The sequence below is a fragment of the Lampris incognitus genome, chromosome 15 (assembly GCF_029633865.1).
Source record: "Lampris incognitus isolate fLamInc1 chromosome 15, fLamInc1.hap2, whole genome shotgun sequence".
NCBI lineage: Eukaryota > Metazoa > Chordata > Actinopteri > Lampriformes > Lampridae > Lampris > Lampris incognitus.
In genome coordinates this window covers 37,978,228-38,006,138 of record NC_079225.1, presented here as the reverse complement: position 1 = coordinate 38,006,138, position 27,911 = coordinate 37,978,228, and the positions used below count along the sequence as shown (strand labels likewise).

Sequence of the window (27,911 nt, the reverse complement as noted above, 5' to 3'; positions counted from 1 at the left end):
TTGTTTTTCTTAGCCTACACTAATGGAAGGTCAAAGTTGGTATGAGTCAGTGGAACACCGTTAGGGTGTCCTTTCCTCTTTTCTGACCAACGCAACAACTTATATTAAAAAAACTACTGAGGGGTTATCAATAACTAGCAGCAGTGTGGGGTGAGAGCACCCATTACATATTACAGTTTGATCTAACATACAAATAAATAGTATGAATTAAAAACTCTATAAATCTAACATAAGTCAGTATGGATAGCCTTACCAGAAAATTTAGAACACTATTCATTTTTTGTGTTAATGTTTTACGTGTTCATAGAGCCACTGAGTTGTGAATTTGAGTGCTGATGAAAGTAATTAATATTCATTCAAACTGCACCAAATTCATGGACACAAATGAAAGAGGGTATAACAAAGACATATAATACTGACCTTGGTGTTTATGGTGCTGGTCAATTTTCCAATGCGCTCACTTTTTTACTTTTGATGGACCCTGGGATGAAAGAGAAACCAAATCAACGTGCAGCTACACTTAGATTTGTGATGTTGCCCAATACTGGGTATATCTGAGCCTAATCCTACCTTAGCCTTTATGAGCTTTAACAGTTCATCTCGGACCTGTCACCAACAACAGAAAAGTGAAACAGAAAAGGCTTAACATATGACAGGAGTGATGAAAATCAGCCTAATGACAGAGTATTCATAGTCCAACTACCTTTTTCTCTGCAAAACATGCTGTTATCAAAATGAAGAGGCCCTGAAAAGACAGTTTCAATGATAAATTAAATATAACCATCTTTAAAATTATATTGTTACACAAAACTCCTGCATGAAATGTTTCTCTTTCAGTTTTCTTTGCAATACCTGGAAGGAGTTGAGGATGGTGAAAGTGTAATGAATAATAGTCGAGAGCGGATCTTTAATATCCATAAACAGAAAGAAGCCAAGGATCCAGGTAACTCCAAAGACCGGCGTTAGGAAGACAATGGCCTTGAGAATACTTTTTGCCGTCTCCTTGTCATCTGCCTTGGTGCTGTCAGGAAGAGAGGACTTAACCAGGGTAACAATGACCATACCCATGCAGAAGAGGTTTATAAGAATGGCAGTTCCAACGGGGAGGATGAAACTGTGGATGGAGCCCTTCAACAACCGTTCATAGGTGAGCCAGCACTCTTTCTTATTGTGGTAAGGCTCACCGGTGTATTTGTAATACATATAGGTGGCCCCCACAATGATGATGGGCAAGACATAGCCTATGATGCTTGAGAAGAACATAAAGATCCTCTTCCTCAGTGGGCTGAAAACGAAGATGAGCTGGTGAACAAGCAGGATGCTCAGGCACAGCATCCAGCAGAACATGGCCAGGAAAAAGAAATGCTTGCACACGGTCAGGAAAAGGCAACAGGTGTCACTGAGGAGCTTGTGAGAGGAGGCCAGTAAACTGCAGTGCCCTAAGAGGAGACAGATGGAGATGTTGACCAGAGCTGTGTGGCGGAAGTACGAGAGGTTGCTTTTGACGACGGCGGACCACACCAGAGCCTCGATGATGATGAGGACCAGCAGGGAGCAGATAGACATGCCGAGGCCCACGTATGTGATTTCATCCAGGAATGGCAAGTTGACTTCTTTTTTGGACATGAGGACAGAGAAGGCGGTCAGATGGTTGCATCGGCAAATGGTGCGATCATTATCGCCAGTTGTCAGCTGACAACCTTCAGTCGACCATTCATCCATGCTGGTGTTCCAGAAAACACAGAGAGCTTCTTCATGTTCCTGAAGCTCACAGGGAAAGTCCAGGGTGATGTCCAACAATGAACTTCTGTGGTTGGTCACTGTGGTTGATACTAACAGGCTGGAGACTCTTTTATCGGGATGATTGTTTTTCAGTTTCCTCCCCAGATTTTTTATGCCTATGGTTTTGATGATCCCAGATGTCCCATTCAGGGTGATGTTGACGCCAAACACACTGGGCTTACAGTGGGAGCCATTTTGAGCCCTGCAGAATGTGAGGTCAAGATTCTGAGAGCAGAATCCATTGTTGTTGTTCATATTGATGTTCTTCACTAGATCTTCCACGGACTTCAGGTAATTCGATGCCATGTTTTCTTCAATGCTTCTGTTGACCCCACCCCATGATTGACTCAGCATTGTGCTTGCAGCATTAATGAAATTCTGAAACAATACGAATTTTCACTTTTAGAATACAGTCCACATGAAAACCTCTGTAGGCATTGATTGCATTAGTTTTATTTCTAATAATTCATGAAATATGAAAGAATACTGAATTTGAGGTATAATTAAAGAAAATTAAGGCTGCATCTTTGGGAAATACAGTAAAGATCTTGGTCATCCACAAGAGCTCACAGGAAAGACTTCTTCTTGCAAGGGGATGATTGATGATGCGCTGGCCATGGTACTGAGAATATTGATAGACGCAATCAGATCGGCCATGCTGTTATCACTACCATCATTGTCACTGGTGTTCATGTTGTTCTTCAGACGTGCAAATATTTCCAAAGCCACCTCCTGGGTAGCCCCAAGCCCCTGCTCGAATTTCTGGAAGAATGAAAAACAAACCAAAGCACAAACCAGGGTCAACTTTGTTTTAGGTATATAAATCAGGCAGTTGAAAATATAGACTTCCGTTAACTAAAACCTCTCCTTGGAATTACTATTACTATTAACCTCGCCATTGCTTTGCTATGTGGTGTGACTTGGAATGTAACACTTACACGTGCTGCATTCAAAACTTTGATAAGCTCTTTGTTAACATGATAGGGGAACACCCTCTGCCATTCAGTGCTTTCACACGTCCGTTCTTTATAACCAACTCTGCCTGATTCACATGTCCGATTAATCACTGTAGCTCCACTTGGGGTTTTTGGCCAAAACGCACTGTCATGCCTCTCCATACAATATTTTTGGCCAGCTAGGTAAACAGGAAACAAACAAACAATGTAAATATCACTTAACTGTCATCTATTACTCAAAAAGATGCACTAATTGTAATTAAACGTGATTGTAAAAAAGTATGGCGACTGAATGTTGGCACTATGACTGGTGAAGAGAGACAGCTGGCTGATATGATGGAGAGAGAGAAGGTAGATATACTGTGTGTGCAAGAGACCAGGTGGAAGCGAAGTAAAGCCAGGAGCATCAGAGGTGGGTTCAAATTCTACCATGGTGCGAATGGGGGGAGAAAGTGGGTAGGGGTAATCCTGAAGGAAGGGTGTATTGGAGGTGAAGAGAGTGTTAGACAGAGTGATGAGTATGAAACTGGAACTCGCAGGTGTGATGAATGTTATCAGCACATATGCCCTGCAAGTTGGGTGTGAGATGGAAGAGAAAGAAGAATTCTAGAGTGAGTTGGATGAAGGAGAGAAGATTGGATGGTGTGGGGATAGTGAATCAGGAAGTGTGGTGGATTAACAAGGAGGAAGTAAGGGCAGCTATGAAGAGGATGAAGAGTGGAAAGGTGAAGAAGCATATTGGTACTGATTTTCAAGAATAAGGGTGAAGTGCAGAGCTGTAATAACTACAGAGGTATAAAGTTGATCAGCCACTTCATGAAGATATGGGAAAGAGTAGTGGAAGCTAGGTTAAGAGGAGAGGTGATGATGAGTGAGCAGCAGTATGGGTTCATACCACGAAAGAGCACTACAGGTGTGATGTTTGCTTTGAGAATGTTGTTGGATAAGTATAGAGAAGGTCAGAAGGAGTTACATTGTGTCGTTGTGGATTTAGAGAAAGCATATGACAGGGTGCCAAGAAAGGAGGTATGGTATTGTATGAGGAAGTAGGGAGGGGCAGAGAAGTATGTAAGTGGTGCAGGATATGTATGAGGGTGTTAACCGGGGCTGCAAGGCTGAACCCAATATGCCGACACAGACAGACTCAAGGCAGGGTTTCAGCAGAACAAGTCTTTTAATGCCAGGCAGGACAAGGAGCCGGTAGAGTGAGGAGCAGACAGGGAACACTGGGTCCAGGGCAAGCGTGCACAGGGGATGGGGACCTTGACCAAACCGGGAAGCAGGAAGACAAGCAGGGTTCCATGGAGACAGACCAATGACCGGTGGCAGGGGCTGGGCAGAGCAGGCAGGACTCTTGGAAACTCAGAGAGCAAGGTTTAGACGAGGAAATGGGTAATGGGCGATGTTTCAACATAAAGGCTCGAAGCGTAGACTGAACTGAGCAGGCACTACAATTTGGCAAGGTGGATGTAGCAAGGGCCTCCAGGTAGCGTAGCGGTCTATTCCGTTGCCTACCAACACGGGGATCACCGGTTCGAATCCCCGTGTTACCTCCGGCTTGGTCAGGTGTCCCTATAGACACAATTGGCCGTGTCTGAAGTGGGAAGCCGGATGTGGGTATGTGTCCTGGTCTCTGCAGTTCCGCCACCTCTGGTCAGTCGTGGCGCCTGTTCGGGGGGAGGAGGAACTGGGGAGAATGGTGTGATCCTCCCACATGCCACGCTCCCCTAGCAAAACTCCTCCTGTCAGGTGAAAAGAAGCAGCTGGCAACTCCACATGTATCGGAGGAGACATGTGGTAGTCTGCAGCCCTCCCCGGATTGGCAGAGGGGGTGGAGCAGCGACCGGGACGGCTCGGCAAAATAAGGTATTTGGCCAAGTACAATTACGGAGAAAAAAAAAGGGGGGGGTGGATATTGGCAAGGCTGGGTATACAAGAGAAAGAAATTAGGGCAGGGGGAGTAGTCAAGATAAGGGAGACAATTACGGAGACTGGAATGAAGAGACTGAGTTCTGGGAGGGCACAGGAGAGGCTGTGTCACGAGGGCAGTGTGACAGTGGTTAGGTGTGCGGTAGGAATGATGGATGGGTTCAAGGTGGAGGTGGGATTACATCAAGGATATAGGCTCTGAGCCCTTTCTTGTTTGCAATGGCGATAGACAGGTTGACGGACGAGATCAGGCAAGAGACTCCATGGACTATGATGTTCACAGATCACAACATGATCTGAAACGAGAATAGGGAGCAGGTTGAGGAGAGCCTGAAGAGGTGGAGGTATGTGCTGGAGAGAAGAGGAATGAAAGTTAATAGGAGGAAGACAGAACACATATATGTGTGAATGAGAGGGAGGACAGCAGAATGGTGAGGATGCAAGGAGTAGAGGTGACAAAGGTGGATGAGTTTAAATACTTGGGGAGTGCAGAAGACAGGTGAAGAAGAGAGTGCAGGCAGCGTGGAGTGGGTGGAGAAGAGTGTCAGGAGTTATTTGCAGTAGAGGGGTACCAGCAAGAGTTAAAGGGAAGGTTTACAAGATGGTAGTGAGACCAACAGTGGCACTGACGAAAAGACAGGCGGCAGAGCTGGAGGTGGCAGAGTTGGAGATGCTACGATTTTTGCTGGGAGTGACGAAGAAGGACAGGATCAGGATCAGGTATATTAGAGGGCTTCTCCTGGATCACCACCTTGCTGTGGTGGAGAAGCTTGCATGTACCAGTGATCCCAAGAGCTATGCCGTCCGGAGCTTGGGTCCTGGTAGGGTCACCTAAGGTGGATAGGTCAAGGGGGAGGTTCCAGATGAAGTGCAATCAAACAAAGACCTCAACAGCAGAACTGGTGGAAGTTGTATCCAGGTCACAACGGCAGTGAAGGCGAATGAAGGCTGAAACAGAGGGTTGTCCGAAATTATCATGGTTCTCCATGCCATTGGACTCTGGCCACCTCCTGCCAAGGACCGTGTGGTGGCTGCAGGCGCATCAGCCACTCCATGTAAAAAGCTTTCAAACACAGGCGTCCTCCCATTATGCAGCTTCAGGGTTGGCCTCTATGCCCACCTGAGGACCCAGAGAGACCCAGAGGGAAGACGGTCATACTCAACCCCGAGTGACCGCTGATGATGACGATTAGAGGGACAGCTCAGGTTGGACGATTTTGAGGCAAAGCAAGTGAGGCAGTATGGAGATGGTTTGGACATGTGTGGAGACATGCTGGGTATATTGGGAGAAGGATGCTGAATAGGAGCTGCCAGGCAAGAGGAAAAAATGAAGGCCAAAGAGGAGGTTTATGGATGTGGTGAGGGAGGACATAATAATAATAGTAATAATGGATTACATTTATATAGCGCTTTATCTTGACACCCAAAGCGCTTAATGCAGGTGAAAGACATGCAGGTGGGTGGCGTGACAGGAAGATGCAGAGGACAGGAAGAGATGGAAACAGATGATCCGCTGTGGCGACCCCTAACAGGAGTAGCTAAAAGTAGTAGTAATAGTAGTATAATGTCACAAAAATGAGACTTGAGGTATCGTAAGAGAATTTAGGTTTCATGAGCAACACTTACAGTGCATCAAGACACAGTAACAAACTAAGACCATCTCAAAATATGTTGAACACTTCTGAGCTGTAAATGAAATAGCATTATAAGCTTGTATTCTAAATAGATTTTTTTTTGCACAAGAAATAAAGGTTAGGGTACCATAGAGCACTGGGATATCCACTCTTCCACTTTTTTGTTGATTCTTCTGGTTCTTAAAATTGAAGTTGACATATTGTGCATCAGGGGTATACATGCAGTTGATGCTTATGTCAACCTTGTAGTAAAGCCGATCTTCAGATGCTTAAAATAAAGTTTGGTATTAGTTTCAGTTAGTTCAGTCAATTCAATTAATATGGACAGATTTTAAGGTTAAGGGCTGTAACCAGTATTACTTATTAGAGCACACCATGCTGGGAAGGATCAAGCTGTTATCTTTTCCTGAAGGCAAGTGTAGCGGGTTTGTTAAAGTGGCAGTAGACAACTTTTTTGCTTTAACTCATCATTATGATCGCACAGTGTAATGGCTATAGAATAATGAAACCATCAGCTTTAAGATTGGTTCCCTATAAGCCTCGCTTTCACTGTGCAATTCTGTCTGCCACTGGGTACGATTTCACCGGAAAATGAAGGCTCAATTTACGGCCCAAAGAAAGTGCTTCAACCACTGTGCAACCAAAATAGTGTAGCATCCCTCAATAAGAAGGCTATGAGACGTCGACTGGTTTCACTGATGCTTTATTAGCGGCAGTACACGGGCTAATGTGGGCCGTAGCCAATGCCAAAAACAACAAAACCTTTCCGCTTTACCGTGTGTTCTCTGCACTCCCAACTTGCTTTGCTCCAGTGTATCATCTAACTCCGCTGCCCCAGAACTAATGGGAACAACAACACAAACATCCTCCCTAACTTCATGCCAGTCGCAGGTACAGGATGTCCTGGGATTACGAACGAGATCTGTTTTTGAGTCTCTTCGTAAATCGAATTTGTTTTCAAGTTGGAATAGTTAACGTACAGTTCACATCTAGCGTCAATTAGTCAAACGTTTGTCTTAGTAGGGATCGACCGATTATCGGTATGGCCGATTATCGGTTTAGTTACTTAACCGGTTATTTTCTTGCCCGGTGTGGGATTCGATACGGGGTGGACTGCACCACAAGGCGACATTGCTAACCGCTCGACTAAAGGGTCAGACCCGTTAGCTAGGGGCTAACTTGTCTTATTAGTAGTTTGCAGTTGTCACCCTCTCCCGGAAGCGCGCCCTCGCGCTTTGTTATTCCCGCGCTCCGAAGAGACTTCTGAGGATCTGCACACTTCCGGATCCCACCGCTGCCACCGATGTAACTGGTTATTTTCTTGCCCGGTGCGGGATTCGATACGGGGTGTACTGCCCCACAAGGCGACATCACTAACCACTCGACTAAAGGGTCAGACCTGTTAGCTAGGAGCTAATATGTCTTATTAGTAGTTTACAGTTATTTGTCATTTTTCAGATTTTTATCGGCCAGCTGATTAAAAAAAAAAAAAAAAAAAAAGTCCGCTGCACAACATGCGTGCCTCTGATGCAGCCTTCACTCTCCCCAAACCGAGCACGACACTCACTCCAACAACACAAACACAGAAGAGAAGCATCGTGGAGTTGGACCACTTTTCTAAGGTAAGAGGAGCATGCCAGGTGCCATAAAACACACTCGGTTGGTAGGAAAAGCATGCCGTAACGTTGATTACAAAACTCATTCCGTAACGTTTGTTTCTCCATCTCTCTCTGTCCCCCCCCCCCCCCACACACACACACATACCAAAGAGCATAACGTTGGTCCGACATGAATTTGACAACAGGTTGTCCATTCAAACAGAGAACACAAATTTCCACTGCTGTGCTAAACCTTCAAATGTAACTAGGCTAAAAGAAAAAAGCCAATGTGTGATATTTTAGTTAGATACAGAGTGTTATTGTCAGTGTTGTGCATGAATGTGTTAAAAGAGCGGCGGTCATTAAACATATGTACAAGGCTGGATTACGGACTGGGCATGCCAGGCGAGTTCCCTGGGGCCCTGGACCACGAGGGGCCCTAAAAGGTCAGGGGGTATTGTGTTCGCGTATAGTAGGGATCCCCAATCATACCCTACAAGGGACGTTTGTTCCAACCCAGTATCACGATGCAGGGCCCAAGCTAGCTTCTATTGATGCAGGGGCCCCAAGCTACAGTCTCTACTGATGCAGAGCCCCAAGCTACTTTGTAGTCGTCATCCGAATCCCATGCAGATTGGCATAGTGTCGACTACCATGTTGGCTATTTGCATTAGTTTTACATTTAACAATGTTTAGTATTGTTTGCGTAGCCTATCTGATGGGGGGGGGGAATGGAAGTACATGCCCCGGGGCCCCCTGGTGGGTTAATCCGGCCATGATCATGTACAACGCAGCGACCAGGACACATGCCCACATCTGGCTTCCCACCCTCAGACACAGCCAATTGTGTCTGTAGGGACGTCCAACCAAGCCAGAGATAACACGGGGATTCGAATTGGCGAACCCTGTGTTGGTTGAAAACGGAATAGACCGTCATGCTACCCAGACGCCTGAGATCAGGGTTTCTAGTTCAAATTGGGATTCGTACAGTTGTATCTTGCTTTGGACAGTAGCCAGGCTGCTAATAAACGGAAGGTGATCCGGTTTTCTTGGCCACAGCGGCGCAAGCAATAAAAACTTGGAAACGCTAAGGGGGGTTGAAAAGTTGTCTACAGCTGCTTTAACTTTGATACGAATAAACTAACCTGTGAAACAAATGGGCAGACTGAATAACATACACAGGTATATGAAACATATGCTTCACTATTGTCCATACTTTTCAGTTCTGCAGTGGCGGAACAGAAATATTCAGTGAAGGCAACCTTGAAACAGTAGTTGCAAATAACCTGTCTTCAGACTTATCAATGTTTCCAAACTAAGTTGTTGGGCGTTTAGCCATGAAGGCAAATGAATGAGTGTCAGGGATTTGGAACAGTTACAGGAAAATATTTGGTTTAGATAGGAGATTATCTAAATTCACTTTGAGTTTGATTTGGTTTAAGGGAAATTTAAGTTTTCGTTCAAGTCTTATACTGTTAGCCAACTGAGTTTGCACGTAATAAAGAATTCCAGTATAATTCGGTATATAGTTTTCTTATCCTTGATCGACAACTTAAATAACATGCTAGTGAAAGCTACATTTCAGGCTCCTCAATCGGGGTAAATCCCATTCTAAGAAATAGTGGTAACTGGGTTTGAGAGTAGCACATACTGTAAATGTAAGAATGACACTACAGAACACATGCATAAATATGTTTTTTTGCCTTTACTCTATATCTGTTCCCCTTACCCTTTTTCAGTCAGTTTCTCTCTGTATGGTTAAAGTCCAAGGATATGAAATCAGATTTGTTTAAAGAAATGCAGAGAGACAATAAATAAAGACAGAGAGTGTGATTTACTCATGAACATCATGTCTAACAAACAAGTATGGTCAACCATGAATGGTTTCCCTGGACACCAATGCCTGTCAGACTGCATCTGGAAGAAATCATTTCACAAATATATTTCCGAATTACATTCTTCTACAGTCATGTGACTTGGCTTCATTGTTTGACAGATTTTTGAGAAACTTAGCAGTGAGCACATGTTGCACATGCAACTAAGTGTTGTGGCCCTTTTTCTTCCCATTGTGATTCACACATTCAGATGAAGTTTAACATTAAATGGATACCAACATCAATGAGAAGAAAGAAAGAAAGACAGACAGACAGACAGATAAGCCGCTGTCTTACATTCTGGCTGTAGCTCCTCCTTTTGGTCTATGCCTCGGTAGGACCAAGTGACATCAAACCTCTTTGTGGCATTCGGGATGATGGCGGTGACTTTCACTTTAACAATCTCGTTTGCGGTCTTTTTGGAACAGTCCACTGTCAAAGGATCAGTGATCACTGTAATCTCATCAGGCAGGGCAGCCACATCCAGCACCGTCGTAGCCCTGTGTCTTATTGAGCCAATGGTAAAACCACACTCATATGCACCTGTTGGGAAGATTTAGAGAAGACAAATGAATTCATGATTTTTTTTCTTTCTGCCAAATAGCTCATTCAAGCGACACTGCATGTGTAGCTTTGCTGCTGTATTGAGTACTTTACAAAAACTAGTTTTAATGCAATTTAGCTGTAGGCAACTGAGATGCATTTTATTGCATTTTGCAGCATTCCGGACAATTCACTGACACAGTTAGTAGGTATGAACAAATTAGTGCAGAGACTGACTGAACTTTTTCAAATGAGTTTCATGCGTCAGTCAATCAAAAGGCTGACAGCCATATCGCGTGACCCTCCGATGGGCTTGTGCGGGTCCAAGTATGTGCACCCTCGGTTGATATTTGTGAACAATGGACAGCGGCCGGAAATGAGTGACACGGACCCGGGGCGTTGAGTATTTTGATGGTTAGTGGATCGGCGTCTCATTCAAATATTTCCATATGTATTTCAGATAGTTTTACGTATTTATTTCCCTAAGGTTTATACAGACTTGGGAATTAACTTGGCTAAATAACCCATCAGTGAACTAGAGTTAAAAAAAAAAAACTAGCTAGTGAACTAGCTTACGTTGATGTAATATTAACCAAAGGCTAAGTGGGGTTGATATTCTTTACATTTCATTTCATGTAGTTTTGCATTTGAAAAGCTTTGTGTAATGGTAAAAGTACAAGAGGTCAACGAAACACCCCAGTTAAGATAAACCGTGGCCCCATCTGAAATTTAAAAAATGCCAGACTCTGGGGAAGATGTTGGTGTGGGCTACAGGTATCGCACCATGGCCCGCAGTTTTGTTTTACCTTTGGGAAAAGCTCAGTCCACTCTGGACAACACTCAGCAGCAACCTTGGAGGGAAGCGAGAATGCTAATTCTAACTATAAAACTATAGAAAATCAAATAAACTATGTAAAAGAAGCCATCAAATTAGAACTACAGAAAAATACAAAAATGTGTTAACTTTGGTCGGTCCTTCTCAATAACTGTACTCTGTCATTCTCTCGAATACTCCTGTCCTCGCTGGAAGAATTTGGATTGTTTTTGTTTTTGTTTTTATCTATAGTGGACGGTGGAAGGGTGTAGCCGGGGAGTTGTGACTCGTATCACATAGCCAAGCCTGTGACAATCCATGGTTGTATTAATGCAGTTATAACCACAGAAGCAGCACTTAGCTGAAATTCATTGCTTTGTATACTTATAGATCATATAGATTGCACTAAAATGTCAAATAAGCACCGGGGTCAATGTCTCTGACTTGGATGTGTCCAAGTACATTAGTATTCAGTGGCAATAAGTTGTTTTAGTGTTGTGTTGCAAAAAAGTTACATGAGTTTTTCACCTTGTAACACAGGTGTTGTGATGAAGTCAGCCCACCTGTCAGAATTAAAATACGAAAGCAATGTCCATTTCCTGGGTGACAAAAAGTAATTCCAGGCCACATGCCCATAGAGTTGAGCTACACTTTTGGAAGGAAGAGTGATTTTGAAGGAGGTAAGTTTATATTATCATTACTTTACAGTAACCTAATAGGGTTACCATGATGCAGAACATCCTCAATGAATATAACCTCACCCAAGCTTGGTTCATAAATTGATGAGACATGCTTTTCTATTTATGAGGCCACGGATCTGCTAGAATTGATCTTAGATAGAAATTGACAACAAAGATAATTTCAACCTTAAACTTGATTTGGATAAGCTCTAAACTCTAGATGGTCAAATAACCAAGGCCTGTATACTTGGATTACAGTTTGCAGACGGTATAATTACGCAGTCAAATAGAAATAAAAATTAAGCTTGTTTTTCCTTTTTGATTTTTCAAAAGATTAGACCTATATCGATGGAGCAGGACTCAGATCATTTGTTGCCTGTTCAGATCTGTATTGCAGTTCTAATTTAGTGTGGTACACCTTCATTCAGCTTTGAAAAAATTGAGGGAAAAGTGAATTTATTATTACTTGGTCAAATTGTTCTCCTTATTTCAAACTATGGCCAACGTTTTCACTATAATGGTTTAGAAGTTTGTTGTACATTTTTGCTACCATACTGTGTGTTACTTTGTGTGCATGTTTCAGTAGTTATAGCAGCACTGCTCATTTGGAGTTTCAGTAACATAAAGCACTTTTGTATCAGAGAAACTGCATGACACTTGTCTCAAACAAGGAGGCCTATCTTTTTAAGACATGGGTACTCTGGGAAGGTAGTGTAATGACCACTAATAACTGCTAGACTCGCCAACGGGTCGGGTCCTTTAGTTGACTGGTTAGTGCAGTCACCCGTGGTCTGGGCCAGCTGAGAATCGAACCTGGATAGCCCTGACCATGGGTGACTGTACTAACCAGTTAACTGAAGGACCCGGTCCGTTAGCCAAGGGTTAGCGAGTCTAGTCATATGTGGTCGTTACACTAACCCCCTCCTTCGGGAAGCGCATCCCCACGCCTCAGTGTATCGGCTCCCTCACGCCTCTGGGCGCACGTGCTTCCGATGGCTTTGGTTCCCTAACCAGAAACCGAACCCAGATAGCCCGCACCACGGGTGACTGCACTAACCAGTCAACTAAAGGGTCTGACCTGTTAGACAGGGGCTAGCGAGTCTAGGCATCTGTGGTCGTTAAATAATCCCTTATCTTTTTTTTAAAACAAAGATAACTACAGCTAGAAAAAAGTAATCAAGATAAAAATGAAAACAAAGTGCATTTTAATATGAATGAAGTTCCAAAGCATTCACAATTTGCATGATATGAATCACATGCAAAGTAGCTAGCTCGATTAGGTGCTCCTGTATCACACTTATGAAGGACTAAGAACAAACTGACTGAGGGATCTTTCCTTAAATTCAGTCCCCAGGCTGCTTTTTAGAGGTTTTAGAAATAATGTTGACTGGTATCACTTTATTCTGCAACAATGATAACAATGTATTTTGCTTCATCGACTTACGGTTATTAGCCTAATTAATTTCTTTCCACCTAAGGGGGATTGTTCTGCTTTTTTAGATCAAAGCACAGAACCATTCAAGAGCAGAACAGCTAATCTAGATGAGTATTTAATAAACACAGTGTGTGTAGCACCCCCGTACTTGCCTGCCCAGTTGTTGGTCACATTTTTAAGTGTGACCCCAACACAAGACTTGAATTCCTTGGTAGCACAGTTTTTGTCCAGGCTCACCAAACTGCCGCTGTTCAGTTCAAAGCGCTCATTTTTCATGCTCATGTTCCAGCCAGCGCTTTCTGACTCTTCATTAAAAGTGCATTTCAGTGAAGGTTCTGACAAATAGCACACCGTAGTATCTGGAGACTCGATGTTGACCATTCCTGTGTGTAATTAAGAAAAGAACCAGGGTGGAATTGTTATTGGGGTAGAAAAACAGCAAATTAAAATATTCATTCATTCATTCATTCATCTTCAGCCGCTTCTCCGGGGTAGGGATGCGGTGGCAGCAAGCTAAGAAGGGCACTCCAGACATCCCTCTCCCCAGCAACACCCTCCAGCTCCTTCTGGGGGATCCCAAGGCATTCCCAGGCCAGATTGGTCATGTAGTCCCTCCAGCGAGTTCTGGATCTACCCCGGGGTCTCCTCCCAGTTGGCTGTGCCCGGTAAACCTCCAAAGAAAGGCACCCAGGAGGCATCCTAATCAGATGCCCGGACCACCTCAACTGGTTCCTTTCGACGCGAAGGAGCAGCGGCTCTACTCCAAGTTCCATACGAATGACTGAGCTCCTCACCCTGTCTCTAAGGCTGAGCCCAGACACCCTACAGAGGAAACTCATTTCAGCCGCTTGTATCTGCGATCTCACCCTTTCAGTCACTACCCAAAGCTCATGACCGTAGGTGAGGGTTGGAACGAAGATTGACTGGTAAACTGCGAGCTTTGCCTTCTGGCTCACCTCCCTCTTCACCACAACGGTCCGGTACAACATCTGCATTACTGCTGATAAATAGTATTTGTGAAAAGACAAGTAGCAGGATAAGTGAATCGCAACATTTTAAAAAACATGAAATATTTCACAGGAATACCCAATTGATGTAAATCTTGGCATTCCAGGTTGTTGACCCAAATCCTTTATATAAATGATGTGTCCAAACCTCACCATCCCAACCCTCTAAAAACTTAACGCCATGAAAACAGTGGGTAAATACAGTATAGATGCAAAAATGGAGAGATAGCTATAGATGCTAGGAGTCTGGAAAAAACTTCATTATGCAGTGTAAATTCTAAACGACACAAATTTAAATCTACTTACTAACCTAAGGTGTCTGCCTGAATTAAAGCATCAATATTTGCCTCCAGGTTTTTAAATTCGTTTTGAAGTCGTGAAGTCTCAAATTTGACACTGACATCTGCCTCAAAGTCAGCGATGACATCGCCATCCCTAAGAAGTTGGCAGAGGTTGACAGACATTTACGTCAATATAAGAACATGACTGAGAGGTTTTGTACTTGAAAACATCAGTAATCGTGAATAAGTGATAAAAATTTTTTTGTTAAAATAGACAATGTATGCCGAAGAAAACACCGCAGCCATCATGGTTTAGTTTGTACAGGTGTTAAGAAATTGAAAAACTAAGGACAATAAGCAAGTAAGACAGGGCACCCAATGTTTTTGTGTATGAATAGAAACATTACAACTGTGAAATTCAGTAGAGAACATCAATAACAACAAAAGATTAGCTTAAATATGTAAAGTGAAGTTCCACCTTTAGCGCTCCTTTTAACAGTTGGTAGGTTCACCATGACATGTGCGATGTTAACATTTGGCAAACCTAAAGGTATACTATGTAAGATTGAGACCCATGAATGTGCAAGGGAAGTGGACCAAAAACGAAAACAGAACCTGCCTTCACACAACTAGAGCTAGCTTACAGCCTGCCAAGCTTTCTCAACAGACAGCCAAATGCAGGCCACAATAATAACGAAGAAAACCGCAAGTGAATTGGACAAAGGTTCACTACACTAATGTATCACTACACCCATATGGTCAAATACAAACTAGATTGAGGCAAAAATCTTACATTGTATACCTTTTTTTGAATAACGTCAAAAGAACTAAGTAGTGTATTTCCGGAGTACAATACCTCAATCCAGTAACATTTAGACCGTCAAAACCGTTCAGTCTTTTCATAGCGTCAATAAGCTGAGAAAAGAGAGAATCATATTCATTTATGGTATTCAAAGACTTAAATCTGGACCAGACTACACAATATATATACTATATATATATATATATATATATATATATATATATATATATATTTCTCCCTTTTTCTCCCCAATTGTATCTGGCAAATTACCCCACTCTTCCGAGCTGTCCTGATGGCTGCTCCACCCCCTCTGCCGATCCAGGGAGGGCTGCAGACTACCACATGCCCCCTCCGATACATGTGGAGTCACCAGCCGCTTCTTTTCACCTGACAGTAAGGAGTTTCACCAGGAGGACGTAGCGTGTGGGAGGATCATGCCGTTCCCCCTCCACCCTTCTCAGTTCGTGCCTTTCTGACTAGACCAAGCCTCTTGGATGAGAGGCGAAACGTTTTCACGGATATATAACCAAGTCCAGTTGCACTTGATTCAATTCTTTGGATAAGGAAAGGATGTTGTGTTGCTGTAAAGACCCTTGAGGCAAATTTGTGATATTGGGCTATACAAATAAAATTGACTTGACTTGACTATTTTGACTCGATTCATAGTACTCCCTCGAGGAAATGTCAGAAAGGCAGGGGTATTGTTGCCACTGCTCAACAAACCTTTCCTAAGTTTAGTCGTTCTACCTGATAGCAGCAACAGCAGCATCGCTTTCTCTTTGCCATGTTTACATATGTGCACCAGAGGGGACGCTGTCATCCTATTGGTTAATGTCAAGGAACATGTTGTAGGAAATGTCAGACTAGGCAGGAAAATACAAAAATTCTGACATGCTAGACTTTTCGTCGGGGTGTCATGAGGCATCCCAGACGCCATATCGCTGTTTTTCGCTGTTCTTCACATTCCCAATGTTCATAATCGGGCCTGACACTGGAAATTTGTCAGTGACGACAAAATCGTCTCAAAATCAGGGAGAAATCATATAGTCTGATCCCGGCATTTTAGGAAAACCTGTCGCACAAACATTACAGAAACAAAAACACAGTACCGTGGTCTGAATGCCGTATACTGTCGTATATTGTCCTGATTGTAAAGCCCTTTGGGACTACCTTGTGAATTTGGGCTGTACAAATAGACTTGACTTGACCTGACTTGACACTAATTAAAAGTGGATTAAGAACTATATAGGGAATTATGGCATGGGAAAGAAAAAATGCAATGGAAATGATGGAACTCTGAGCGTTCGGGTAGCCTAGCGGTCTATTCCATTGCCTACCGTACCAGCATTTGGATCGCCTGTTCAAATCCCCATGTTACCTCCGGCTTGGTCAGGCGTCCCTACAGACACAATTGGCTGTGTCTGCAGGTGGGAAGCCAGATGTGGGTATGTGTCCTGGTCTCTGCAGTTCCGCCACCTCTGATCAGTCGTGGCGCCTGTTCGGAGGGGAGGGGGGAACTGAAGGGAATAGCCTGATCCTCCCACGTGCTACGTCCCCCTGGTGAAACTCCTCACTGTCAGGTGAAACGAAGCAGCTGGCAACTCTACATGTATCAGAGGAGGCATGTGGTAGTCTGCAGCCCCCCCCCCAAATTGGCAGAGTGGGTGGAGCAGCGACCAGGATGGCTCAGAAGAGTGGGGTAATTGGCGGCCAGATACAGTTGGGGAGAAAAAGAGGGAAGAAGTCTGAAAAAAAGAGAAAATGATGGAACTCTGGTTGAGTTTATGAGAAATAAAGTGTGAAAGTATGAAATTATAGGTGCTGCCAGTGGTAGGGTCCTAAAGGTCAAAGTGGTTGTAATTGAACAAATCAAGCAAAAGTTACCATAATAATTGTAGATATTCAGACTCACACCCTATCTAAGACGCTGGAAAAGAAAGTGAGAAGTAAGGGCCAGTTTACTTTGGTAAATTGTATATTGATTTCTGTGGTCTGAATGCTCAGCTTTTAGGGATAAAAAGACCCCTCTGGGAGGCCTGTTACTGCCCTGGAGATTTACCTGAATCTTGTGGCTGTTGGTCCATGTGCTGCTTTGCATTGCAATAGATCCGTTGATGTGAACTGTGTTGATTGCAAAGGTTATCATGTGAGTATGTGTTTCAATTCATACAATACACACATAACAATAAAATTCAGTAAAACTAAATTTTTTTAACCAATACACGGGGTGTGGTTTAACAATCTCTTGTGCTAAATTTCTGGGTGAGCATTCTGACTCAAGTGCAATTTAATCAAAAGGCAAGTTTGTTCACATTGCACATCATGCACAAAGGCAATTCAAAGTGCTTTACATAAAAACACATTAAATGAGAGACACAGAACAGGATAAAGAGAGTAAATAACAAGAATATTAAAAGAACAAGATAAAGGATTAGAAAAAAAATTAAAGGCTAAGCATAACTAGTTAAAGTAAGTCCAACTCAATCAAACAGAGACTCTGTAATAACAACAGAACCCAATGACATGCATCGGCAAAACTCCTGACTATGCATGGTTTAGCATCAACTATGTTGTTTTTTTGTTCAGTTTTACATAAATGTACACTGCGGTAACACCCCAAAAAGAACTTTTCATCACTCATCTAAGTGATCTCTTCAGTCTCAAATGACTGCAGGTATCCCCACCCCTATAAACAACACAGTGGCATAACGACCGAAAACAGTGATCGATTTCATATGCAAATTGCTGTGAGTATTAACTTTTAGAGAAAACTGAGGAGCTTATTAATGACTTTAGAAAGAACAGCGCCCACCATACTCCTCTGACCATCGATGGTATGGACTTGGAGAGAGCAGTGCTAAGTTCCTGGGAGTTCACATCACAGAGGACCTCTCCTGGTCCTCACATGTCACTGCGCTCTCCACGAAGGTCCCAGCAGCAGCAGCGTCTTCACTTCCTGCAGCGTCTGAAGAAGGCGAGTCTCCCCCCACCCATCCTCATCACATTCTACAGGGGCACCATAGAGAGCATTCTGACCAGCTCTGCAAGGCCTCCGACTGCAAATCCCTACAGTGGATAATGAAGACAACTGGAAAGATCATAGGAACTGCTCTCCCATCCACCCAGGCCATTTATGATGCACGGTGCACCCGGATGGCTCTCAGCATCGTGAAGGGCCCCACCCACCCACCCTTCCCACATCCACTTCACCCTCCTACCCTCTGGCAGGAGGTACTGGAGCACCCATGCTGCCTCCACCAGACTATGCAACAGTTTCATTCCTCAGGCTGTGAGGTTCCGCAACAGCTGAGACACATACTTTCCTAACACTTGATCTCAGTTTCTTTCAGCCCCCAAAATGCTGTGGCACAAATTGGTTCACCCCAAGGATAGAGTCCCCTGGCACAAACGGAGCAATATAGTATACGCTGTTAAGTGCCAGGAGGATTGCCATGACTTGTACATCGGGGAAACCAAGCAGATGCTGGCCAAGAGGATGGCACAACACAGAAGAGCTAACACGTCAGGCCAGCACTCTGCAGTCTACACCCATCTACAGGCCAGTGGCCACTCTTTCAAGGATGAGAATGTGCACATCCTTGTTAGCGAGGAACGCTAGTTTGAACAGGGAGTCAAAGAGGCCACCTATGTGACGAAGAAACGACCATCCCTGAACCGGGGGGGGGGGGGGTAAGAGTACATCTGTCACCATCTTACAATGCTGTGATTGCAAACATTCCCAAATCCTCTGTGAATAGTACACATGGCCATTGAAACTCACACCTATTTGCATATGAAACTGATCGTTGGTTTTGGTCATAATGCAACTGTATTATTTATAAGAGTGGGGATACCTGCAGTCAGTTAAGATTGACGAGGTCGCTAAGATGAGTGATGAAATGTTTCCGTCAATAAACATGTCCAAATGAACTGATTCAACTTTGTGTGAACCCCAAAAAGAAAAAAGAAAAAAAGTTTATTGCACAAGAGAAGAGTCAAATGTCAGTGCCAGTTAGTATTGAATTTGTCTGTAGTCGTCCATTACCTTTGACCTTGGCAATGCAGAGGGGGGTGAAGTGGGACACGTTGGCATAGCAAGAAGACTCATTGCAACAGGTTTTGGTATTGTAACACACTTGGTTGCTCCAAATGTACCCTTCAGCACAGTTGCAACTCGTGTTGTCTTCAACAAGCATACACTCTAAACAAAACAGCAAATCCATAACAGTTTTTTTAAGGGGAGGTCTGAAACCTGAAACCTTTTTAAGGGGAGGTCTGAAACCCAATAACCTTGGTCCTAAGATGTTTACAAATCCCAAGTTTTGTTCTTTTCTGCAGTTTCTACAGTATAACAATATTTTACTCAAACTGTAGTAAATGCAAATTGTGCCAGCATTTTGACACATTATACTCTAAATAGCTAGGGCAGTAGGTTGCAAAATAACCATTCTGATCCTATAGTAGCCATTGAAAATAATTTGCACATTTTTAAGACATGCAATTGTCTGTGGGTCTCTGCCCTATGCCACAAAGCCATGTCGTCACCTTCTTAAAATAATGGCCTAAGTCAAATTTTCAAGTTTTTAAAAAAACAGAATAAACTGAAACAAATATAGAATATATGATATTTCTTAGTCATTTCACACAAAAAGGTTATGACAAATATATGACTATTGACATACAAATAACACTTTGTCAATTATATTCTATATTTGTTTCAGTTTATTCTGTTTTTTGAAAAACTTGAAAATATGACTTAGGCCATTGTTTTAAGAAGGTGACGATGTATTTGCTACTTGTGTGAAATCAGCTAACCTATCTCTTGGCTAAAACACTGAAAATAATCTTACAGAAATAAAAAAAGTGTTACAGCACAATACCTGCAATGAATTTAGCCTGTGAGATGTTCAGTTGAAAATTTCCGCTGTTAGTTGGCACTGTGAGATTGGGGAAATTCAGAGCTGACAAAATGGTGTTGGAGTCCAGGGTGACATTACTCTCGATCATGAGCTCAGCAACGTAAGTGTCTAAAACAACAATGTGCAGAAGTCTTTGATTAATGTTCACTCAACTGGTGACTCGACCAGTGTAACTTGAAATGTTTGTCTTTTTCGAGATGTTAAGAGATGATAATAAAGAACCCAGCCACTGAGGATGCACAAGCCAGCGCATTCTTAGTGTCAGTCCCAAGCCTGGATAAATGGGGAGGGATGCATCAGAAAGGGTATCTGGCGTAAATCAAATATGCGGATCATAAATCAGATTTCCATACCAGATCAGTCGAGGCCCGGGTTACCAACGACCATCACCGGTACTGTACTGTTGGCCAGCAGGGTGCTGGTGGAAAATATGCTACTGTTTGGGGAAGGAGAAGGAGAGGGGGAAGGCATGTCCAGAGGCAGTGGGAGAGGAGGAAGGGTAGGAGTGTGCAGGTGAGCATTGGAACTTTTAACTTTGGCACTATGACTGGTAAAGGGAGAGAGCTGGCTGATGTAATGGAAAGAGGAAAGGTAGGCATACTGTGTGTGCAAGAGGCCAGGTGGAAGAGGAGTAAGGCCAGGAGCATCGAAGGTGAGTTCAAACTCTTCTACCATGGTGTGAATGGGAGCAGAAATCGGGTAGGGGTAATTCTGAAGGAAGAGTATGTCAAGAGTGTGTGGGAGGTGAAGAGAGTGCCGGACAGAGTGATGAGTATGAAGCTGGAAGAGAAAGAAGAATTCTGGAGTGAGTTGGATGAAGTGGTGGAGAGTGCACCTAAGGGGGAGAGAGTGGTGATTGGAACAGACTTCAATGGGCATGTTGGTGAAGGGAAAAGAGTTGATGAGTAAATGATGGGCAGATATGGTGTTAAGGAGAGGAATGTGGAAGGACAGATGGTGGTGGATTTTGGGAAGTGGATGGAAATGGCTGTGGTGAATACATATTTCAAGAAGAGGGAGGAATACAGGGTGACGTATAAGAGTGGAGGAAAGTCCTCACAGGTGGACTATATCTATGTAGGAGGCACGATTTGAAAGGGATTGGAGATTGCAAGGTGGTGACGGGGGAGAACGTAGCTAGGGAGCATTGGATGGTGGTCTGTAGGATGACTTTGGAGACCAAGAAGAGGAAGAGACTGAAGGCAGAGCTGAAGATCAAATGGTGGAAGCTGAAAAAGGAAGACTGTTGTGTTGAGTTCAGGGAGGAGTTAAAACAGGCTCTGGGTGGTAGTGATGAGTTGCTGCATGGCTGGGAAACCACTGCAGAAATAGTGAGGGAGACAGCTAGGAAGTTACTTGGTGTGTCATCTGGACAGAGGAAGGAAGACAAGGAGACTTGGTGGTGGAATGAAGAAGTACAGCAAATTATACAGAGAAAGAGGTTGGCAAAGTAGGATACTCAGAGAGATGAAGAAGTAGACAGGAATACAAGGAGATGCAGCGTAAAGTAAAGAGAGAGAAGGAAAAGGTGTATGATGAGTTGTATGACAGGTTAGACACTAAGGAAGGAGAAAAGGACATGTACCAGTTGGCTAGACAGAGGGACTGAGCTGGGAAGGATGTGCAACAGGTTAGGGCAGTGAAGGATAGAGATGGAAATGTGCTGAGAAGTGAGGAGAGTGTGTTGAGAAGGTGGAAGGAGTACTTAGAGGGGCTGATGTATGAAGAAAATGACAGTGAGAGAAGGTTGGACGATGTGGGGATAGTGAATCGGGAAGTTCGGTGGATTAGCAAGGAGGAAGTGAGGGCAGCTATGAAGAGGATGAAGAGTGGAAAGGCAGTTGGTCCAGATGACATGTACCTGTAGAGGCATGGAGATGTTTAGGAGAGATGGCAGTGGGGTTTTTAACTAGATTGTTTAACACAATCTTGGAAAGTGCGAGGATGCCTGAGGAGTGGAGAAGAAGCATACTGGTACCGATTTTCAAGAATAAGGGTGTTGTGCAGAACTGCAGCAACTACAGAGGTATAAAGTTGATCAGCCACAGCATGAAGATATGGGAAAGAGTAATATAAGCTAGGTTAAGAGGAGAGGTGACGATTAGCGAGCAGCAGTATGGTTTCATGCTACGAAAGAGCACCACAGATGCCATGTTTGCTTTGAGAATGTTGATGGAGAAGTATAGAGAAGGCCAGAAGGAGTCACATTGTCTCTTTGTGGATTTAGAGAAAGCTTATGATAGGGTGCCGAGAGAGGAGGTGTGGTATTGTATGAGGAAGTTGGGAATGGCAGAGAAGTATGTAGGAATACTACTACTACTACTACTCCTTTCGGCTGCTCTACTTACTTACTCAGCTCATTCCCAGGGGATAAGAGTGGATAAGTATTTTCCAGATTTTTAGAATTACTGTGGGTTTGTCAGGATGTGTGGCTGCACAACGCGTTTGGATCTTATATTCATTAGGTGGATCTCAGGTGGATATCAGATGGATGTCGGTTGTGAAAGCTGTAGGTTTTGTCCGTAAGAAAGAAAAGACTCGGCGTGCGTTTGGCAGGCATATTTTAGCACCGATAAGGATGTGCAGGGATTGGTAAAGAGTGATAGATTTGGGAAAACCGCACGGTTTTATTTCATTCTCTCTCTCTGTGTCTTTCTTTCTCTCTGTCTCTGTCTCTCTATCTCTCTGGTAAATATATAAGGTAAATATATTGTCGTCCTGTGCATAAAGTTGTTTAAGCAAATATAAGTAGCTACTAGAGTTAGGTTGAAGAGATTTTTGGGAGATAGTAGGCGGATGTTAGTCATGCAGGCTCAGTGCCAGAGCTACAGTGAGTATGCTGAGAGCAGATCTGAGGTTCGGGAAGTGGGAGGTCCAAGTCTTCTTGGGGTGACTCAGCTCTAATTTATGTGGAGGAAGGTTACACCTAGATGATTTAAAAGTGTGAGGGGCGTCCGGGTGGTGTGGCGGTCTATTCCGTTGCCTACCAACACGGGGATTGCCGGTTCGAATCCCTGTGTTGTCTCCAGCTTGGTCGGGCGTCCCTACAGACACAATTGGCTGTGTCTGCGGATGGGGAGCCGGATGTGGGTATGTGTCCTGGTTACTGCACTGGCGCCTCCTCTGGTTGGTCGGGGCACCTGTTCAGGGGGGCACGAACTGGAGGGAATACATGGATCCTCCCACACGCTACGTTTCCCTGGCGAAACTCATCACTGTCAGGTGAAAAGAAGCAGCTGGCGACTCTACATGTATCGGAGGAAGCATGTGGTAGTCTGCATCCCTCCCCGGATTGGCAGAGGGGATGGAGCTGCGACCGGGACAGCTCGGAAGAGTGGGGTAATTGGACGGGTACAATTGAGGAGAAAAAATGGGGGGGGGGGTCCCAAGAAAAAAGACATGCGTGCAAGAGTCAGCTGAGGACCCCTACAGTAGCTATTTGTGTATCAGTTTGTGGTCTTTTTTGGCTGAATTGTGTGCATGCTTATGCTACAGTATAGCACAAGGAATTGTTTCCTCATATTTGACATATTCTGTGTGAGTATGTGTTTTGAAAAATTTGTGGTTGTGTGATGTTTTGATAGGTATATATATTAACAAAGTACTGTGACTCACCTGCTGCATAGACCTGCAGTAGTAAGAAAGAGGAAGACATGGGATTCAATTTGGTATAAAAGAACAAAAAATAAATAACCCAAATAACATTACTTAGCTAATTTAATTCCCGCTGCTAAGGAGGTTTTTCAGATTTGTTTAAATTTGCAATGTCCTAAATCACAGGTCCAGCTGTAATTTTATATATATATATATAGTCTTGCATTTGAATAATTTTGCTCCTTATTTGTTAAGCACTTTTCCTACCATTGAGTGTTTCTTTTAACAAAGTTATATATATATATATATATATATATATATATATATATATATATATATATATATAATATCATCAGCCGCTTCTCCAGGGTCGGGTCACAGTGGCATTAAGCGTCCCTCCCCAGCAACACCCTCCAGCTCCTCCTGGGGGATCCCAACGTGTTCCCAGGCCAGATTGGACATGTAGTCCCTCCAGCGAGTTTTGGATCTACCCCGGGGTCTACCCCAGTTGGACGTGCCCAGAAAACCTCCAAAGGAAGGCGCCCAAGAGGCATCCTAATCAGATGCCCGAACCACCTCAACTGGCTCCTTTCACATGAAGGAGCAGCAGCTCATTGTGTGTGTGTGTGTGTGTGTGTGTGTGTGTGTGTGTGTGTGTGTGTGTGTGTGTGTGTGTGTGTGTGTGTGTGTGTGTGTGTGTGTGTGTGTGTGTATATATATATATAGTGATTCTGAAATAGTGATTCAAACCTTGCTGATGTAAATATGTGTGTGTGTGTGTGTGTGTGTGTGTGTGTGTGTGTGTGTGTGTGTGTGTGTGTGTGTGTGTGTGTGTGTGTGTGTGTGTGTATATATATATATAACTTTGTTAAAAGAAACACTCAACAGTAGGAAAAGTGCCCAACAAATAAGGAGCAAAATAATTCAGTGATTGAAACAGGCTTGCACTGTCTGAAAGAATTTACTTGACTCACTGGATTTTATGTGTGTGTGTGTGTGTGTGTGTGTGTGTGTGTGTGTGTGTGTGTGTGTGTGTGTGTATATATATATATATATATATATATATATGTATGTATATATATATATATATAAAATCGACACAGATGCAGGCAAAAAAAGTGTGTGTGTGTGTGTGGGGCGCTTGCATGCATGTATAGGTGTGCATCCCCCCTTTCTTCATGATCCAATTATTGTTTAGCATCAAACGCCCAATCTGTCAATCTGTTTGACCATATGAAATTGATGTATGAAGAGATTTAATTATAGGTGGTAAATAAGCATTTTGTGTCTCTCTCAACCAATTGTAATTGAAAATGTTGGCCCGTTTTATGCCTGTGTTTTCAAACATTACTGGTGGAAACCTTTTCCAGCTTCATAACATTAAAACTCAAATTTAATTGTTTTATTGTCTGTCCTTGTACTGAGAGACCTTGTCAAGCAATTCAGGAATAACAGCAGGTTCCAGTCCTGTCTTTTGTATTGTGGAAATGAAGCAACCCTTATCTTTTCCATTTGAATTAAGAATTGTACCTTTAAATGTCCTCTTTTTTTTTTTTACTGCTTCGTTTATATTTTTAGCCTGAATCTGTCCGTCCTCTTTTTCTCATGTGGCTTTGTTATCACAGTCAGATATCTCCACAGAGGTCGTTTTGTTGTTGGGAGGTGGGAGAGCCACAACAGGTTTACGCTACACTCAAAATAGCTGCAGAATGTCGTCCGGCCCCATTTGGTGCCCTCGTTAGTAGATTCAGTGTGTATAATTTCAAACACGTATCATTTTAGATGAAACCCTTGGTCGTCAGTCTACCTGATGGTAGATGAACACAGCTCCAGCCAGCAAGATGAGAGTTCTGCACCACATTGTTAGTCTGGAAGAGAAAAACAGTGTAACCGACAGGGGCAAAACAATCTACAGTAGAGGATGGTAGAGCACACATTACTCCGCCACACGCTCACACACATGGTCTTATAATTGCATCATTCACATTCATATGGTTGGAAGAACAACAGGTTATTATGAACAATGCCGGCGTCTGTAGTTTTAATGTGCACGTACAGCATCCCCCTCTCCATATAGCATGGCTAGAGACAAATACCAAGCTGTCTTTTTCAGAAGTCTGGCTATCTGTAGTTCTTTTACCTCGAGCCAAATATCCTCAAGGTTCACCGTATGACATTATCACTTTTACTTCTTTTGTTAAGTATGATTTACTTTTGAGCTGTATCGTTGTCTAAGCCAGTTGCAGCAGGGGGGTAGTGGAATGTCCACAAAAAACACATTTTGTTTGGATTTAGATAAAGATGCCCATAAACGCCCATATACTAGTTTATGAGCAAATGTCTGTTATAATAATTATTTTTTATTTTTTGGATTTTTCCCCTGTTTTTCTCCCCAATTGTACTTGGCCAATTACCCCACTCTTCCGAGCGATTCCGGTCACTGCTCCACCCCCTCTGCGATCCGGGGGGGGGCCGCTGCAGACCACCACATGCCTCCTCCAATACATGTGGAGTGGCCAGCCGCTTCTTTTCACCTGACAGTGAGGAGTTTCACCAGGGGCACGTAGCGTGTGGGAGGATCACGCTATTACCCCCAGCCCCCCCCCCGACCAGAGGAGGCGCTAGTGCAGCGACCAGGACATGTACCCAAATCCGGCTTCCCACCCGCAGACATGGCCAAGCTGGAGGTAACACAGGGATTCGAGCCGGCGATCCCCATGTTGGTAGGCAACGGAATAGGCCACTACGCTACCCGGACGCCTCTCCTGTTATTATTTTAATGAGGGGAAAAAAGAGAAAACATTTATTTTACTATACGTTATCAGTCAATGCAAACAGTGCACTGATTTAATTGTATTCCAAAATATCACTTGAATGATATTTGGTGTTGACACACCTTGTCTGTTTTATTTGATTAATTGGCTCCAATTGAAGACTGTAAAAGAGATTACTGCATGGCGGGAAAACATCGAGAGCAGTGTTCATTTGTAACAATTGGCTAGGGTTTGTTTTTTTTTTTGCGTAAGATACTGCACAAAATATTTGGTGGATCCCAGGTCATAAAATCTCTCTACAGGTGGGTCATGCAAAAGACATGAAAAAGTTGGGGAACCCCTGATCTGACCAACAGCATCACATGTTAAGTTCACATATTAAGTAAATTAGTAGGTTGTCAAGGTTTCAGGAGACTTGTGACCAGCAAGCCTTTCTTCGCCTCCAGAGAACAGGGTAGTCGACGTTTATCTAGTCAAACTGATGTTTGTTTTACACGTCCGTCATTGACACAAATAAGAACGGGAACTTTGCACACAGTATATCCACGTTATTTTCTTGTTCAAACAGGTCATCGTGCCCGCATATTGACTTCACCGTCACCGCCACATGTAGCCATGGTGCCGCCGCAATAAAGCCAGCTTCCTCATTTCCATCACAACTGATCAATATGTTATATAGCATAGTGCATGTTGTGCACATACCGATGTGCAAATGTTTAGGGATAGACATCCTTTCCATGTAATGGATGCAAATTGTCTTTTAAGGGTCAGCTTCAGCCACAGTCTGCAACTCGGCAATGGTAGAACATGTGGAACACATCTCATTTGCAGTAGATTTACTTTATGTATCATAGTTCATGTAGTGCATTCGTGTGTGTGTGTGTGTGTGTGTGTGTGTGTGTGTGTGTGTGTGTGTGCAGATCCAGTGTGTACAATAGCGTTTCTCTGTCGGAGCCTATTTCTCATTCATACAACATATTAATAGCAGTAGTGAGATGAGGTCAAGTGAAAAGCCCCGCATGATGAAACTTGCATGCCCTGGCGTTGACGCTGCTCCTAATTAAAGTAATCATACAATCATCAATAAGCTGTTAAGTATTTTCAAATTGGTACGCACACATCTCGACTGGCGTACGCCACCCGTTGGAGCACAGCAGCAACTGGCAGGTGGTCGACACGTATTGAGATAACAACTTGGACATATATGAATAACAGTCTCCTTTATTAATCCCCTTATTGTAAATTCATTTACTGCCAATGAACCCATCCTAGCTGTGATGTGTGTAGCT

At 43.4% G+C, this 27,911-nt stretch overlaps 1 protein-coding gene across 1 annotated transcript; it reads right to left on the bottom strand.

Moving 5' to 3' along the window:
• Nucleotides 1-457: 457 nt before the first annotated feature.
• adgrf3b (adhesion G protein-coupled receptor F3b) lies at nucleotides 458-25,709 on the bottom strand. The gene is made up of 16 exons (XM_056294212.1): nucleotides 25,656-25,709; nucleotides 23,870-23,882; nucleotides 20,216-20,362; nucleotides 19,381-19,536; nucleotides 17,395-17,456; nucleotides 15,390-15,448; nucleotides 14,563-14,687; nucleotides 13,398-13,628; nucleotides 10,071-10,316; nucleotides 6,429-6,569; nucleotides 2,721-2,917; nucleotides 2,353-2,544; nucleotides 853-2,160; nucleotides 704-745; nucleotides 571-606; nucleotides 458-481 (listed from the first exon to the last, which is right to left on the bottom strand). Exons 1-16 carry the CDS (start codon nucleotides 25,707-25,709, stop codon nucleotides 458-460), a joined length of 3,033 nt encoding a protein of 1,010 aa, XP_056150187.1.
• Nucleotides 25,710-27,911: the final 2,202 nt, after the last annotated feature.